This window comes from Thamnophis elegans, unplaced genomic scaffold, assembly GCF_009769535.1.
Source record: "Thamnophis elegans isolate rThaEle1 unplaced genomic scaffold, rThaEle1.pri scaffold_38_arrow_ctg1, whole genome shotgun sequence".
Classification (NCBI taxonomy): domain Eukaryota; kingdom Metazoa; phylum Chordata; class Lepidosauria; order Squamata; family Colubridae; genus Thamnophis; species Thamnophis elegans.
In genome coordinates this window covers 540,046-557,903 of record NW_022473861.1, presented here as the reverse complement: position 1 = coordinate 557,903, position 17,858 = coordinate 540,046, and the positions used below count along the sequence as shown (strand labels likewise).

The window sequence follows — 17,858 nt, the reverse complement described above, 5'->3', positions numbered from 1 at the left end:
ATTTTAGGAGCAAACCAAAATATGTCATCAGCAAAATATACAAAAAATCCTAATTCACACCTGTCAACTACTGCTGAGAAAACTGAAATGTCATCAGTATCTCATATTTCCCATATAATCTATATATCCTATTTGTATATATAGTAGATATCTTTTTATATGCCTATACATACTCTATACTATGTAATATGTATGCATATATACATAGGATTAAATAAGGTATTTTGGATGTTCAGTAATAGTAAATAACTAGACAGCGAAATTGTATCTCATTGAGGCCTTTGAGATGAGGAGAAGCCAAGCCTTGACACAAGAGAAGACAAGTTGTCCATGCCAGTGGAGAAATTCAAAAATTTTTACTATTGCTTCTGCAGGTGTGTCTTGGTGGGCATGGCAGAGAAAGGATACTGCAAATTCCTCATTCCTCCCCATTCCTGGGGCCAGCCAGAAGTGGTATTTGCCGGTTTTCCATACTACTCAAACCTGGCAGAACCTGCTGAATTTCACCCCGGGCCATACCCACCCAGTCACATGACCACCAATCCACGTCTACCCAGTCACATGGTCACCAAGCCACACCCACCAAACCATGCCCACAGTACCAGTAGTAAAAAAAAATTGAATCCCACCACTAGAATATATGTTTTCTAATTTTCCATCTCATGCTGTTTAGTTCACACGTTCTAAAATTCCTCAAGGTGTCTCAAAAGGTTCTCTTGAGATTCAGGTTTAACTATTTTTTAATATTTTTTTATATTACCGTGTTTTCCCAAAAATACAACCTGTCCTGAAACTAAAGCCTTGCCACATTTTTCTTGTGGGCAAAAATATAAGCCCACCCCCAAAAATAAGCCCCCTGGACAATCCCCCCTCTGCCCAGGCAGAGCACCGCTCACAGACCTAGTGGTATCCCAAAGGCGCCAAGCTGCGGGAATGAGGTGGGGGGCAAAGGCGCTTAGTGCTTTCGGGGAACCATTAGGTTGGTCAGAGGCTCTGTGCCCAGTTGAAGAGGGGGCTTGCTGGGCAGCTGCTCTCTTGCTAGCGGGCTCCCAAAGAGTGGGGCACAGCCTCAGGGTCGAATGGCTGTGTTGCGCTGTCGCAGCAGCAACACAGCAGCTATGAAGTGGACATGCTTGTGAGCAGCCACCTGGCAGCCCCCCTTTACAGCTGGGCACAGTACTGCTGACCAATCTAGTGGTACCTGGAAGGCACCAAGCAACGTGAGCGCATGTTTGCTGCCCTCCAGCTCCTGTGGCTTGGCACCTTTGGAATGCCCCTAGTGAGTGAATGGGGCTCTGCATGGCTGGAGAGGGGGGTTGTGTGAGCGACTTTTCTGCTCCCCGCTGGCATGACTCGCAGGCTCACGATGCCCTTGGGTAACTCTGCAGAGCCAGGGCATCAGCACTGCTGGCGCCGCCCGCAGCTTTGGTTTTTTTTCGGCTTTCAAAGCACAGAGGATGGATGCCACTCTGGGAGTATGCTCTTTGGTTTTGGGCTACTGAGCGTACAACCATAGAGCATACTCCCAGAGCGGCATCCATCCTCCATTGTGGCTTCCAATGCACAGAGGTAGGATACCACTTTGGGAGTACGCTCTATGGTTGTACGCTACCATAGAGCGTAATTCCAGAGCGGCATCCATCCTCCATGTTTTGAAAGCCACCAAAAAAGAAAGAAAAAAAAACAAGCAGCAGAGATGCCCTAGTTCTGCAGGGCAATCCAAAAACAATAAGCCCTCCCCTTTAATAAGCCCAAGCCTTTATTTTGTGGGTCAAAAAAATATAAGACCCTATCGTATTTTTGGGAAAACAAAGTAGGTTGATATGCATCATTGCTTCTTGATCTGAGAAGTTTTTGTAACAATTATACTGAATATTTTATTAGTTGCAAATTTGAAAAAGTTGGACGTATAGTTATCTCCTCTATAATTATAAAATTAACTATGATTATCTATGCACCTGTTCCAAATCCCACCGGACCACAAACCCACGTTGTAAAATTTGATTACCATTCTAATGGCAATCCAAGTTATTTGTCAGCTGATAAATGGAGAATGAAAACTTTCCTTGATGGAGTTGAATGACATTAGGAGGATACTGTATTCATGCATGCTCACACTCTGAATGAAGGATTAGTTCTTTAATTATTTATCCACACAACTGGATATTCTGCATTTCACAGGAAATTTATAGGATTTTTAGGCAAGGTCTTGTAAAATTGCAGTTCAATATTTTGATGAATTAGAAGAAGTAAAGAGACAAAGAAGTTGATTGATTATTGAGGTATCAACTATAGTTGTTTTCTTGGTGTTGTTACTAGTAATAATGCCTCTGAATGAAGGATTACTTCTGTAATTATTTATCCATACAATTGGATTTTCTGATTTCACAAGAATTTATAGGATTTTTAAAACTGCAATTCATTTTTCTGATTAATGAGAAGAAGCAAACAGACAAACAACTTAACTGTTGAATTATCAACTATAGTTGTCTTGGCGCTCATACTAGTAACAATGCCTCAAGCAGCACACATAGTTCCTGATATTAATTGCAATGTTAATGATCCACTTCCTATTCTTCACAAGTACTCTCAGTCTGGAGATTTGACCATTGCTAGCATCATTTCTCAAGTCTATACTTTTTCCAGTCCAATTCACTTTGATCGTCAACCTTCCAGAGAACTTCAGGATGAAGTGATGTAAGTTGTTTATTCTCCCCACATAAGATTTCTACACCACCATTAATTCACATGACACAAAGGACAATTTACTTTGAATAGTTAGAATACACTGTATTCACATATACTGTGTCTTCAACTTCATAAAAAGGATAGTTTATTTTTGTTTATTTGTTTATTTTATTTATTTATTATTTATTTATTTATTTATTCATTAAGCATGTATTAGATAACATATATAAATATAAACATGATTTTGAATACATGAAATGGATACATATAAAAAGAAACATTAGGACAGGGATGATAGGCACGTTGGTGTGCTTATACATGCCCCTTACAGACCCCTTAAGAATGGGGTGAGGTTGACAGTAGAATGTCTAAGGTTAAAGTTTTGGGGTTTTGAGGAAGAAACCACAGAGTCAGGTAGTGCATTCCAAGCATTGACGATTCTTTTGCTGAAGTCATATTTTCTGCAATGAGTTTGGGGTGGTTTACCTGAAGTTTGTCTCTATTGTGTGCTTGTGTATTGTTGTGGTTGAAGCTGAAGTAGGACATTGTAGCAGATAATATTATGTATTACGCTCAGGACAGACCGAAAGTGGCATAGTTCTAAAATTGTCTAAGCCCAAAATTTCAAGTCTGGTGGCATAAGGTATTCTTTTGTGAGCAGAGTATCATTCCTAATTTTGTTATTCAATTTCAATGATTGTTCCAATAGGATTCTCTCCCAAAAGTCAACATTCTAAGAGTTATGCTCGCAATCCATGAATAAACAAGGGCAAGATCTATTTCTAACAATTCTTAGGTGTTGTTCCTAAGCAAAACTACCTGGAATAGTTTTATATGGCTTAATATTTAATTAGTTAGGATTGGTTCTCACTGAAATCTAACGATCCATAGTCAGAAGTCAATTTTTGCACTGAGTTCAAAGTACCTCAAGCATCTCTGTTGATTGAAAATCACTGCTTGAGGTTTATTTGGGGAGCATGAACCCAGCTGTATCCTAAAGAATTTCCAAAAGCTAAATACTGTTGTTGAGGACTGCAGATTTGTAATTTTTATTTTTCCATTTTACTTTTCAGTGATAAGCTGCATTATATGCTTATCACACTTTATGAAGTAATATGATACAGAACTGAAACATAACATGTGTTGCAATCTTTTACAAAGGACTTAATTTTTATGATAGGGTGGTATTTCAGAGTTACCAATATGTTCTGGCCCTGGTTTTTGCTGTAAAGCAGATTAGTGAACATCTCCAGATCTTGACCAATGTCACCCTTGGGTTCAACATTTATAACAGCAATTTTAGTCCAAGCTGGACCCTCCTTGCCTCAATGAGACTTCTCTCCATGCACATCACATTCATCCCAAACTATAAGTGTGACCTGGGAAACATTCCCATTGCAGTAATTGGAGGACCTGACATCTGTCTTCACATGTTGAACCTTCTGTCTCTCTACAAAATTCCACAGGTATTCCCAGGATTATATAAATTTCTCTCAATTCCCATTACAGCTAGTTGCAATTCTTTAGAAGCAATATGTTTGGGACAAAGGAAATAGTTCAGTATGAGGTTAGGCTTTAGAGGTTCAATGAATTCATTAAAAGAAATTATTCATGATGTGTAATAGAATGGGCAAAGTCTCTCTTTATGAATCATTAAAACCGCTGCATCTTTTTCAATGAACATAAAGCTCCTGTTGAAATTGCTCAAGGCACAGTATTTGCAAAGTATCTGTTCGAAAGAAGTATACATTCCAAATAATTGCTTTTTAAAATATGGATAGAGCATCTTGAAATATCTTCAGTTTCTTTTTAACAATTTAAAGTTGACATTCATTTAGATAAATGGATACTACGTGTTATTTTTATTAATATAAATCATGGTAAAGTACACAACCTTACTCAATAACTGTGTCTGCCTAGGTGTGACAGAGAGACCCCTCCCATTTAGGAAAGATGGTTAAGGGGTTCATTGGAGTGAAATGATCTTAATCATTTGCAATGGTCATTTTTCATCCTTAACCTCCCTATATAAATTTTGCAAAAAAAACAGTCTCCAAACCAATACTCTTAGTTTCTCAGAGGACTTCTGGGGACCATAAAAGGATGGCTAGCTCCCTTATTCCATACTTTGCATGTTTGATATAATGACCCCATTTGGGAGTCCTCTGGAAACTTACATTATATTAGCTAGTTGTTCTTCCACTTAGGTTGTTGTTAGTTGTCAAGTCATGCACGACCCATCGCGACCCCATGGATAATGTTCCTCCAGACCTTCCTGTTCTCTACCATCCTCTGGAGTCCATTTAGGCTCACACCTACTGCTTTGGTGACTACATTCATCTCATTCTCTATCGTCCCTTTCTTCTTTTGCCCTCAATCTTTCCCAGCATTAGTCTCTTCTCCAGTGAGCCTTCCACTTTAAGTTGTAGATATTGTTACCAAATTTGAAGGTTTCTTAACAGGACAGAGTCTGAGGATATTAAAGAGAATAGTAGTGGAAATGCTAGTGGAAAATATCAAGAATATTCCTCTAACTTACAATATATGTCAAGCATCTAGGTACCAATTGTCCTAGATTGCTATCTGGGTCACCCTTATTGGGCTCACATGGAATGTTGAAGCCTCTTGCCCAAAATCTTTGTACTGTACCACATTCACACAAGCTCTGAATGGAAACCTGGGTTTGAGCTTTCTTGATGTTTAGAAAGCAGCAATAAAATTCAGAAAATATACTTTTATTCAGACCAAGAAAAGGAAACATTAACACACCTTTTGGTTTGGTTTGGTTTCTTTTACAAAATTATCTAGCTCACCTATGGCTCTGCTCCAGTAATGAATAAAGAAACCCAAGATGTATTTTTACAACAGATGTTTCCCAATGAGGCCTTACAACACCAAGGAATCCTTCTGTTGCTGTTGTATTTCAGGTGGACATGGATTGGTCTTCTTTCCGTGAAAGATGAAGCAGGAGAGAAGTTTGTACAGGAAGTAGTCCCCAAGTTCTCTCAGCATGGAATCTGCTTTGATGTTATGGAATGGTTCCCAAATGTAGCTTTTTACAGTGATTTTATGGAAGTGATGGAGAAAGGACTTGAATTGTATGAGGTTCTCATGAAAAGCACAACCAATGTGATAATTATTTTTGGTGAACTTCGGACTATGCTAATTTTAAGAACACTTCTCCGTTTTTCCGAAGTAGAAGATTTAGGACTGAGAGAAAAAATCTGGGTTATGCCAGCACAAATGGATTTTGCATCAGTATCCTTTAACAGAAACTGGGATGTAAGTTTCATCCATGGTGCTTTGTCCCTCTCCTCTAGTTCAAATGAAGTGTTTGGATTCCAGGAATTTCTTCGGAGCAGAAATCCAACCACAGAACCACATGACGGCTTTATCAGAGACTTTTGGGAGCAGGTGTTTGATTGCTCATTTCCCAACTCTAAAAAAAGAACTAAAAGCCCTGAGAACATCTGTACTGGAGAAGAGACATTTCAGACTCTTCCTACTTCTACTTTTGAACTTAACATGAGTGGCCAAAGCTACAATATGTACAATGCTGTCTATGTCGTGGTGCATGCTCTGCAGTCTATGCATTCTTCTAAATACAAGCAACGAAATTGGGTGAAATTGGAGAAGCAGAAGTTTCAGGATCTACAACCATGGCAGGTAAGTCTACAGCAGAGAACATCAGAACAACATATAGTATTTATAACTTTATAACTTTGGACTTGAATCTTAAAAAATTCTCCATAACAAGATCTACTTGGTCTTTTTCTTTAAAGAGAAATCTGCAAAAGATACTTGATATTCACAATATGATCAGTGGTGGGATTCAAATAATTTAACAACCGGTTCTCTGCCCTAATGACCAGCTGGGTAGGCATGGCTCAGTGGTTATGTGACTGGGTGGGTGTGGCCAACTCAATGTCAATCACGTCGATGGGTGCTTTGTCTTTGCTGTTGCAATGTAGAAAGGGTTAACTGGAGAGGCAGTTTTTGTCAGCAGGGCAATAAAGATTAGGCTAAAAACAACACCAGAATGTTGTTTTCCTTCCTTCCTTACGTAAAGTGGAAAAAAAATGAGATTTCTTCCAGCAACCGGTTCTCCAAACTGCTTAGAAAGTTAACAACTGTTTCTCCCGAATAGGTGCAAACTGGTTGAATCCCACCACTGAATACAATCCTAAAAAGATACAATAAATTACTATATGCATATCAATACAAACAAATCTAAATACACTCATATATGCAAACAGTATGTCTATACCCAAGAAATAGTGACCTTGTGACTAAACATTCTGTAATATAAGATGAATACTATATAAAACCTGCCAGTGGATATTAGGAGACACATCGAGATTGAGAGATTTCTCTGTGTTCTTCTTCTGTGCAGAATAGAATTTATTTCACAGTTTCCACTCTGGTATGTTCAATTTAGCATGCCAATCAGATAATTTGCCAAATGTTTTTATAATTATCCATATGTGCATAAAACAACACACTTAAACAAACTATGCAACTGGAGAATAGACACATAATATCTGAAGAAGATCTGAAGAACAATCCAAGATGAAAAAGATATGCCATGTGCCATCAACTGGGAAATAAACTCCAATACATTCTGGACAATGAGTGTCCTTACAAACAGCACAAACAATTTGGTGCAATCTTCTCATTCCATTAACAGATTAACAGAGTTGGAAGGCACTTTATATGTCATCTAGTCCAAACCCCCTCAAGCAGGAGACCTTACACCATTTCTGACAAATGGCAGTCCAATCTCTTTCTGAAAGTCTCAAATGATTGAATAGCACAGCCAGTAAAAGATTGCTATCGATGGTTTCCCAGGATCCCTACAATCAATGATTCACAACACATTTCTCACAAGCACACTTTTAAAACTTCTGAACAAAAAGGGGGGGCACTAAACTGTCAGGAATAGCCAACACCCCAGAAGACAAACTCAGGATCCAAAAAGATCTTGACAAACTTGAATAATGGGCTCTTTCTAACAAAATGAATTTAATGTTGGAGAAAAGCAAAGTTTTACATTTAGGCAGGAAAAATCAAAGGTATAAGTACAGATTAGGCAAGACTTGGCTCCAAAATAGTAACTGTGAAAGGGACCTTGGAGTCCTAGTGGATGATTACTTGAATATGAGCCAGCAGCAGCAGCCAAAAAAAGCTAATGCAATCCTGGCTTGTATAAACACAGACATAGAATTAAGATCACATGAAATATTCGTAAAGTTTTATAAAACTCTAGTAAGACCACTCCTGGAATACTACAACAAATTTTGGTCACCATACTACAAAAAAGATGTTGAGACTTTGGAAAAAAGGTTCAGAGAAGAGGAGTTAAGATGACCAAGGCCCTGGAGATTAAAACATATGAAGAACAGCTGCAGGATTTGGGTTTGGCTAGTCTAAAGAAAAGAAGAATTGGGGGTGATATGGTAGCAGTATTCCAGTACTTGAGGGGCTGCCACAAAGAAGAGGGGGTCAAATTATTCTCCAAAGCACCAGAGGGCAGAACAAGAAACAATGGTTGGGAACTAATCAAAGAGAGAAGCAACCTGGAATCAAGGAGAAACTTCCTAACAGTGAGGACAATTAACCAGTGGAAGAGCTTGCCTTCAGAAATCATGGGAACTCCATCAGTGGAGGTTTTTAAGAAGAGACTAGACAGTAACCTATCTGAAATAGTATAGGTTCTCCTGCTTGAACAGGGGGATTGGCTAGAAGATCCCCAATGTTCTGTTCTGTTCTATTCTATTCTATTGTGAGATGTCCTGAAAAAGGACTGAAAATTATCCATGAAGAAAAAGCCTCCTTGAAAGAGCAACAAGAAGATTCAATTTCCACCTATACAAAAATACATGTTCTTATTTTGTCATGTCTGACGAACCATGACTTAAACCAGCTGAAATGTGAATTGTGTAGTTACTGTTTCAGCAATAGCAATAGGATGAAACATCCATTTCAGTTCCTACATTGAGGTGGCACAATGGTTAGAAGTCAGTAGTGGAGGCTTCTTCAGCTAATTGCTAGCTGCAGTTTATGATAAGGACCCAGATTGTTGGGGAAAATGTGCTGACTCTGTAAACTGCTTAGAGAGGGCTGTAAAGCACAGTGAAATGGTATATAAATCTAAGTGCTATTGCTATGAGCCACGGTGGTGCAGTGGTTAGAGTGCAGTACTGCAGAATACTTCAGCTGACTGCTAGCTGCGGTTCGGCAGTTAAAATCTCACTGGCTCAAGGTTGACCCAGCCTTCCACCCTTCTGAGGTGGGTAAAATGAGGATCCAGTTTGTTGGGAGCAATAGGCTGACTCTGTAAACTGCTTAGAGAGGGCTGTAAAAGCACTATGATGTGGTATATAGGTGCTATTGCTATTGCTACATATCAACTTGAGATTTAGCAGAAATGAAGTAAATTTACTCTCCTTTCATGATATTTCTGTTTCTCTCCAATCTAGCTTCGTCCTTTTCTGAGAAGTGTCTCCTTCAACAATAATGTGGGTGAAAAGATCTCTTTTGATAGATATGGAGAATTTATTGGAGGACTTGATATTATAAATTGGATCACCTTCCCAAACAGGTCATTTTCTAAGGTAAAAGTGGGAAAAATAGATCCTTTTGCTCCTCCAGACAAAATCTTGAACATCCATCTGGAGTTCATCACGTGGCCAGAAAACTTTAATCAGGTAAGAGACAGGATCATCTGCCCTAAATCATTTCAGCAAATTTAAAACAAACTAAATCAAAACCCTCAGCCTTTGTTAAAAGTTATTTCTTAGCTTAATCATTGAGTCACACTCAACTTCCTGGTGCATTTGTTTCCTCTTGTAAGAACCACAGTCTTGGATATGACTTGATGTGATCTCTCATACAATGAAACCAACTCTATAGATTAAGCTGCTAATTCTTGATTTGAATTTTGGTAGAACATGAGCAAAGTTCTATGCTAAACCAATAGTTGTCTCTCAGTAGTTCTTTTTCTATCCCTAATGAGTCCCATGACATTTATTTCACTCCATAGAAGACAGCATTCATCCTTACAACAATATTTTACTATCCATATTCTGGCAATGGAGGTTTATTAACATTCCTCTTCAGAATTGCCTAACTCGGGAGACAGCAACCTGTGGCTCTGGAGCTGCATGTGGCTCTTTCATCCCTCTGCTGCGGCTCCCTGTCACTAGTCGGCTCCACAATTGATAGGGCTTTCAGTTAGGACAGGTAGAGGAAAAAGGATGCTGCGCTAGGAGGAAACTCTATGGTGGAGGAACTGGTCAGAATTGAACAAGGGGCTTCCAGTTAGGACCTTTATGGCTTTTTGAGTGTTTAAGGTTGCCCTGGCCTAACTCCATGCTTGGATGGATTGAAAGACAGATTTATGAATATTGTTATCATCCCACTCATATCATTTTTAGAATTCTAATTCAGTAATTGTCTCTTAAGGAAGACAATTGTATTAGCAGGCCAACTTTACTAAAATTACTAGGAAAAGTGCCAAATTGGGATGAATTGTTCTAAAAATCTGTGGTCTTAATTTGGACACTTATCATATGTGTGTGCGTGTGTGTGTGTGCGTGCGCGCGCACGCACACACACACAGAGAGAGAGAGACATATATGCCATTCTTCTCTTTTGTTTAATCCTTCATGAAAGGTTTGTTACTGATTGTTTCAGTTATATTTACCAGATTAACCCTTGTTTAATTAGATTGGATTGTTGCTGAAATATTTCAAATATTGATCAATCAGTCAATCTTATTATCAACTCTAAAGCAAATCTACTTTTGTGAATATGAATGCTATGTATCATCACACCTCACATATTTTAATTAAATGCAAAATTCCTGATCTAAACTGTAAGCTGCAAGTCATATAAGGGCATTCTAGCCATGATTTTGGAATAAAGTATAAAACTCTTATGTCCTTGTTTTTTCCTATGCTTTACTTCCAATAGTGTTAGACTGCAGTTATAGCTCCCATATTGCCCCAACCATGATGGCCAGATATTGATGTCTACATCACATGGGTTGATGGATATAAAAGTTTATTATAGATTTTCAATTATCTGAAATACCAACTTTATCATTCATTCATTCATTCATCCATCCATCATTCATTTCATATAGCTGACCATCTCATCAGAACTTACTCTTGGTAGTATAGCACAATTAAGTAAAACTACAATCTAAAAGGGGGGTTGATGGCTCAGTGGTTAAAGATGCTGAGCTTGTCACTTGGAGACTGCCTGGGTTCAAGACCCGAGTACTGTGTAATGAGTGAGCATTTGTTCCTGCCCCAGCTCCTGCCCACCTAGCAGTTCGAAAGCATGCAAATGCAAGTAGATAAATATCAACCCTGAAGCCATTTTGGTGCATCTTCAGGGCTGCCACAGCAAGGCTGGTTGGAGCTGTGACAACACAAGGGAGAGTAGAGATAGCTGGGGACTTGTAGCCAATTTTTTTTTTAAAATTCTCCTGAGAACCAAGGACGTTCCCACCATGGACTGAACCCAACTGGAGTGGAGACTGTGACCTGGTTGGAACATGTGATGGTCATATGGACTGGAGGAAATTAATTTGGGTGAGGAAAACCCATGGACCTTCAGAGTCGGGTCTTCATCAGATGTGCCAATATGATGTGCCTAATAAATTTGGACTTTATGATTGTAACTTGGAACCCTGACAATAAATAGGTAGGAGTTTAGTGGGAGGTTGACATTCCGTACTCCTTTTGCTACAGATGGAACCTGTAGCATGCCCTCTCTGTTGGATCTTTATACTATATACCCATGATGGCAAACCTATGGCACACATGCCAGGAGTGGCATGAAGTGCGCTCTCTGTGGGCACACACACTGTCTCCAGCTGCTCTTCTGGTTTCTGGCATGCAAATGCTTTGTCTTCGTGGGTGCCGGTATGCTGGAAAATGAACATTTTTGGACCATTTCTGGGCCATTTTCAGGGTGTTTTGGGCCATTTTGGGGCAAAAAAACAGCCTGAAAATGCCCCCCAAAACAGCCAAAACACAGGCCATTTTAGGGGCCATTTTCAGGCCATTTGGGGGCCAAAAAACAGTCTGAGAACTGCCAAAACCTTTGGCCCAAAACAGGCATGTGCCCCCCAGCCAGCTGCTATTTGGGTTTCCAGTGCTCCGGTGTGCATGTACATGTGCACATGAGCACACAAGCACAAATGTTCCGGTTTGGGCACTTGATGCTGAAAAAGTTTGCCATCACTGCTTTATACTTTACACTATAATGAGACACTGAATTTTGAATATTGCCATGCCCAATCCTAGGAATCCTTCAAAGGAATCTTGCCATTTTGTGTGATAACATTTTTATGTAGGGATCGCATGATATGTTCCATCAATTGTTAACTTGTTATTGTAAGTTCTAACAGCCATTTGTCAACTCTTTGATTATTAAACCAATAAGTCTTGTAAACATTTGTCATTTATCCGTTTTAAAATGTTGATTTTCCTGCATGAAGTAAATCTCAAATCTGTCTATCCTTCTAGCCATATGAATGCTAATATATTATTCTTATTTTTGTGGGAATAGACACACCCTATTTCTTTGTGTAATGATCATTGCCAGAGAGGCTATAGGAAGACCAAGAAGGAAGGGAAGCCATTTTGTTGTTATGATTGCCTTCTATGTCCAGAAGGGAAAATTTCTGCTGAAAAGGGTAAGATATATCATGTAAAGAGGGTTCTTTTAAAATAAAACAAAGTAATTAAAGTGAATCAGCTTCTTAGCAGTTGTCCAGACAGGTATGCAATCTTCTCAGTTGTGAAATTACTCGTAGTAAAAAAGTGCATGGATTGATAAAGATACACTTCAGATATAAGCACAGAGGAGATGCAGAAATTCACTATGAAGTACATGCAAAGAGAGAATGGGGAATAAAATAGATAGCAATAGGAGCAATAGTAATAGCACTCAGATTTATATATGGTTCATAGTGCTTGATAGCCCTCTCTATGTGATTTACAGTGTCAGCATATTGCCCCCACAATCTAGTTCCCCATTTTATCAACCTCAGAAGGGTGGAAGGCTGAGTCAACCTTGAGCCAGTCAGGATCAAAGGACTTGAACTCCTGGCAGTGAGCAGAGTTAATTTACAATACTCCATATTAATCATTGCACCACCAGAGCTTTGAGCTTTGAGTTTCCTATTGAGATCTCAGTGGCTGGGTTTTTCCCTCACCAGCATGGAGTAAATTCCTAAGAAAAAAGCAGTTTTAACTAATCTGTACTTCTGCTAACTACATGGATAGGTGCATAGATTTTTGGCAATATCTGTGAAGTGGTTTGACTGTGTCTTCTTTCTGGGGTGAAGAGGCAGCAAATGGCCCAATGTCCCCGAACTATTTTTCATCTCAAAAGGGAGGACTGGAATTCACATTTCCCCCACTTCTAGACAATCCATGTTTAAGCACTTCAGCAAATTGAATGTCAAATCAAAGGTCCCCATAATATTAAGTGAATAAACTTGTATTTGACCATCTCTGTAAAGTGTCTGGATCAGAACTTTCTAGTATTATAGTCTTTTTCAATCATCCCTGGCCAAAATGTCTTTAAATCAGTTTTTTTTTTTTTTAGTAATGTAAATCCTGTACCAATTGTACTTACATGAAACTCTGTGTCTGTTTGGAGAAAAGGATAAATTAGCATGACTATTTTTTTTATTTCTCCCATTGATACCATGCTTATTGGGAGACTAAGAGATTATTTCCCATTTTATTTCCAGCAGATTTTGTTTGGGGCATTTATCTGTTCCTTTGGTCTCATTTTCATTTTCACATCCCAGCAGGCTATAAATAGATTTGGGGTGGTTAGCTTAGGGCACAGATAAATGTTCTCAAGTTCAAGGTCAATGCATTACAAAGTACATCATGGCCATGTTCCGTCAATACAGGACACATAATATTTAGTGTAACAGATTGTAAATTGATTTTTGATGGTTGTTTTTAGATACAGCTGACTGTTCTCCATGTCCAGAAGATCAATACCCAAATCACAACAAAAATTCCTGCATTCCAAAAGTCGTAACATTCTTATCATATGAAGACTCACTGGGAATCAGTCTGGCTGTTTGTGCACTTTTGTTTGCTTTCATCACATCTTATGTGCTCAGGATCTTCATACAATACAGGGATACTCCTATCGTCAAAGCCAACAACAGGAACCTCACCTACATTATCCTCATTTCCCTTCTACTTTCTTTCCTTTGTGTCTTGTTATTTATTGGGAGACCAAATAAATTTGTATGTCTTCTTCGACAACCAGCTTTTGGCATTATCTTCTCAGTGGCAGTTTCTTGTTTGTTGGCCAAAACCATTGTGGTTGTCTTAGCATTCATGGCTACCAAGCCTGGGTCCAAAATGAGAAATTGGGTGGGGAAGAAAATGGTGAGCTCCATTGTACTTTCCTGCACTCTTGTTCAAGCCATCATTTGTGCTTCATGGCTGATGACATTCCCACCATACCCTGATTATGATAAACATTCAGTTTCTCAGGAAATTGTATTAGAATGCAATGAAGGATCGGTGACTATGTTTTACTGTGTTTTGGGTTTTATGGGCTTTTTGGCCATTGTTAGCTTCTCTGCAGCTTTTCTAGCCAGGAAATTACCAGACAGCTTCAATGAAGCCAAATTCATCACCTTCAGCATGTTTCTCTTCTGCAGTGTTTGGTTGTCCTTTGTTCCAAGCTACTTGAGTACCAAAGGAAAATATATGTTGGCTGTGGAGATCTTTGCCATCCTATCTTCCAGTGCTGGCTTACTTGGTTGTATCTTTGTCCCCAAGTGTTTTATCATCTTGTTCAGACCTGATCTAAACAGCAAGCATTTGCTCATGAAGAGATAAAGTTGAAGTTTTGAGAAAATATTACCAGTAACTAATGCAAATTCTGTTGGAATGGGATGAGATCAAACAACTTTACTTGTCGTCATAGCACATTGTACCACATTAAGACCAATCAAAGTACTTTTATTGCAATGTGATCGGCTCTACTGTATTTATTATGGTGTAGAATACAGGTAGTCCTTGACTTAGAACTATTTGTTTAGCGACCATTCAATGTTATGACAGTGCTGGAAAAAGTGACTTGCAAGTGATCCTCAAATTTACAATTGTTATAGCATTACAGATCTTTCTAAGTGGTTTCTGACAAGCATAGTCTATGGGGGAATTTGGCTTGATTTAACAACTTTATGCTCCATTTAACAACTGGGGTGATTCATTTAAGGCCATGGCAAAAATGAGAGTAAAATTGGGACTGACTCACTTAACAATTGCCTCACTTAGGAATAGATGTTTCAGTCCCAATTATGGTTGAAAATTGAGAATTAGTTGCAATGTGACTGCTATAAACATATTTACATTTATTTTCAATATTCTAAATAATGAAGATAATAAGGCATTTTCAAAGTCTGATATAATTCTCATGCCACTATAGATATTGCATCTTTGGAAGGCATCAAGATATTGTCTATGTCTTCACTAATTCAGAAGTATCAGAGGAATTCATTTATATTCCAATTGTAAAGCTTGTGCTTATATGAAGCATTGGATTTTTGTACACCACAATGGGAAAATCAACTTTGTAATATGACTTTTTCCTGTATTAAAGCTTCTTTACAATTGCAAGTCAGGATGTTTAAAAGTTTGTTTCCATTAGTCCAGCTCTTTGGATATTGAGCAAAACGCAAAAAATTGCAGTGAAGTGAGGACAAGTAGAAAAGAGAACACTATTTTATCTGTCCTTTCTTGAAGTTTCAATCTCCAGAATGGCTAATTCAGTACTTAATTCTGTGTATACTCTGAGAATTCAGTAATTAATTATTTGGAAATCATATGTCTATATTGTAAACAACCTTTTAAGTTTACACATAGGCACACATGCTTGCTTTCCTTGTAAATTATCATTTGAGATATTGAAATATCCAAGATATAAAAATGTTCTCAAAAATCCTCAGCATTTCCTCCTTCAGGGAAGGCTTCAAGGAATAATTTTGAAAGGAATCCTACATCCCATCTTTTCACACTATCTTCTAGATATACCAGGTTATGGCTATAACTACCATCATGGCATATCAGTAATAATCATTATCTACTGTATATGCAATGGACATAATTCTAATTTATTGTCAATCTGCATCTCTTTTCAAATGAAATCATTATACTATTATACTGCTGGTCCTTAATCCATTTCAAAACTGTAGATGCTTCAAAATGATTGAAATCCCTAGAAATTTGTTATTTTCATAATGCTTCAGTATGCCTCTGCTTCATTTGTAGATAGACATTTTCTTTCTTCTCATAAAACATTAACTTCACATAATACATTAACTTCTCTGTAGTGATATACTGCCCAAATTTTGTTATTGCTCTACATTATTGGCTACAGTCTCCCTACAAGTCTGGATCTAAAATGAGGAAATGAATGCAGGAAATGAAGTTCATTGTATTTTACTGCTCTCTTTTCAAGCCATCATTTGTTCCTCATATTGACATCATTCCCACATTTTTGTAACCATTCAGTGTCTCAGGCAATTGTAATGGAATGCAATGAAGGATTTGTGACCATGTTTCATTGTGTTTTGGGATTCATGGGTTTCTGGGCCATTGTTGACTTTTTGTCAGCTTTTCTAGCCAGGAAATTACCTGATAGTTTCAACGTAGCCAAATTCGCTATCCTCAACATGCTTTTGTTCTGCAGTGTTTGGCTTTTTTTGCTCAAGTCTATTTTATCATTGTGTTTGGACATGAAGGAAGCAAGAAGCATCTACTAATGAAAAGAAGATACTGAAAATTAAAATGTTGCCATAAACCAAAGGAAGAAACTGAAACTTCATAGTCCTATTGAGAAAGATTCTTTTTTATATCCTGAGGAAATTTTAGGTTGATGGTAACCCAAAAGAAACTCTTCATCCCCATTGACAGATTTAGCCACAGTCCTTGTCAGGCCTGCATTTATATTCCTTTTAGAATTTTGGCCTGCCATACTTTCTCTTATTTCATTATGCTGTTTCTTTAAGTATAGTCAATGGGAGGGGGAATAGAAGGAGTAGAATTATGGAATGTATTGTTTTTCATTCTTTACTAGAAGCAAGGTCATCCTTTGTTCTCCGCACCAGTACACCTGACCAGAAGAACTGGGCATGGACGCCAGCGTGGAAGAAGGAGATTGGGCCATGTGATGGACTGTGGGTGTGGGGACAAGATCATGAACTTTTACCTGGGTGGGATTCTGATGTAACTTCCAGAGTTGGAATCCCACAGCACTATGCCAACATGCCTGCTTTATTAAATTGGAACTTTAAACATAGGTTTGCCTTTGACTCTGATTTAATTCTCCATGGTATTTGGAATGCTGACAGTCCTCTTTATTTTCTTTGGATTTCAATTCAGCTAGATAGAACTGAGAATCATGGAGATCTTTTTTTTAACAGTTTATTTATATTTTTTGACCTTACATACATAAGTGCTTAGTGAACGGCATATTTTCTGGGGCAATTTATTTTTATACAATGATACTTTTCCCACTCCTAATTTCTACCTCTACTGTGCAACCATTTATATAAGAAGTCCCATGTTCAAAAATATCGTGTCTTCTTTTTTTTTTCTTTTAATGTCAATCTATCCATTTCTGCCCAATCTATTTTTTTTAATTACATCATCTTCTGCGGACGTTTCCTCATTTTTCCAATACTGGGCATAAACAATTGTTGCTGCTGTCAATGCATGTAATATTAAATATAGATTCCCTTTATCATACTTTTCAGGTATTATGCCTGGCAAAAATATTTCTGGCTTATATACTATGTGTTGCTCTAACATTTTCTTCAACCATGTATGTATTTTTGTCCAATATTTCTTTGAAAGATCATTGAGGTCATGTTTACTTCAGTGGTGGGATTCAAACATTTTTGCTACCGGTTCCGTGGGCGTGGCTTGGCTTGAATCCCCATTTCCTCCCAATCAGCTGGGACTCGGGAGGCAGAGAATAGATGGGGCAGGGCCAGTCACAGGTGGCATTTACCGGTTCTCCGAACTACTCAAAATTTCCACTACTGCTTCTCCAGAACTGGTCAGAACCTGCTGAATACCACCTCTGGTTTACTTTCAGAAAAGCTGAAT

General features: G+C 38.3%; 1 protein-coding gene across 1 annotated transcript; it reads left to right on the top strand.

The window, feature by feature from the left end:
* The first annotated feature begins 2,512 nt into the window (after window positions 1-2,512).
* LOC116523508 (vomeronasal type-2 receptor 26-like) lies at window positions 2,513-14,582 on the top strand. Its single transcript, XM_032238624.1, has 5 exons — window positions 2,513-2,697; window positions 5,616-6,354; window positions 9,168-9,395; window positions 12,271-12,397; window positions 13,687-14,582. Exons 1-5 carry the CDS (start codon window positions 2,513-2,515, stop codon window positions 14,580-14,582), a joined length of 2,175 nt encoding a protein of 724 aa, XP_032094515.1.
* The last annotated feature ends 3,276 nt before the right edge of the window (window positions 14,583-17,858 follow it).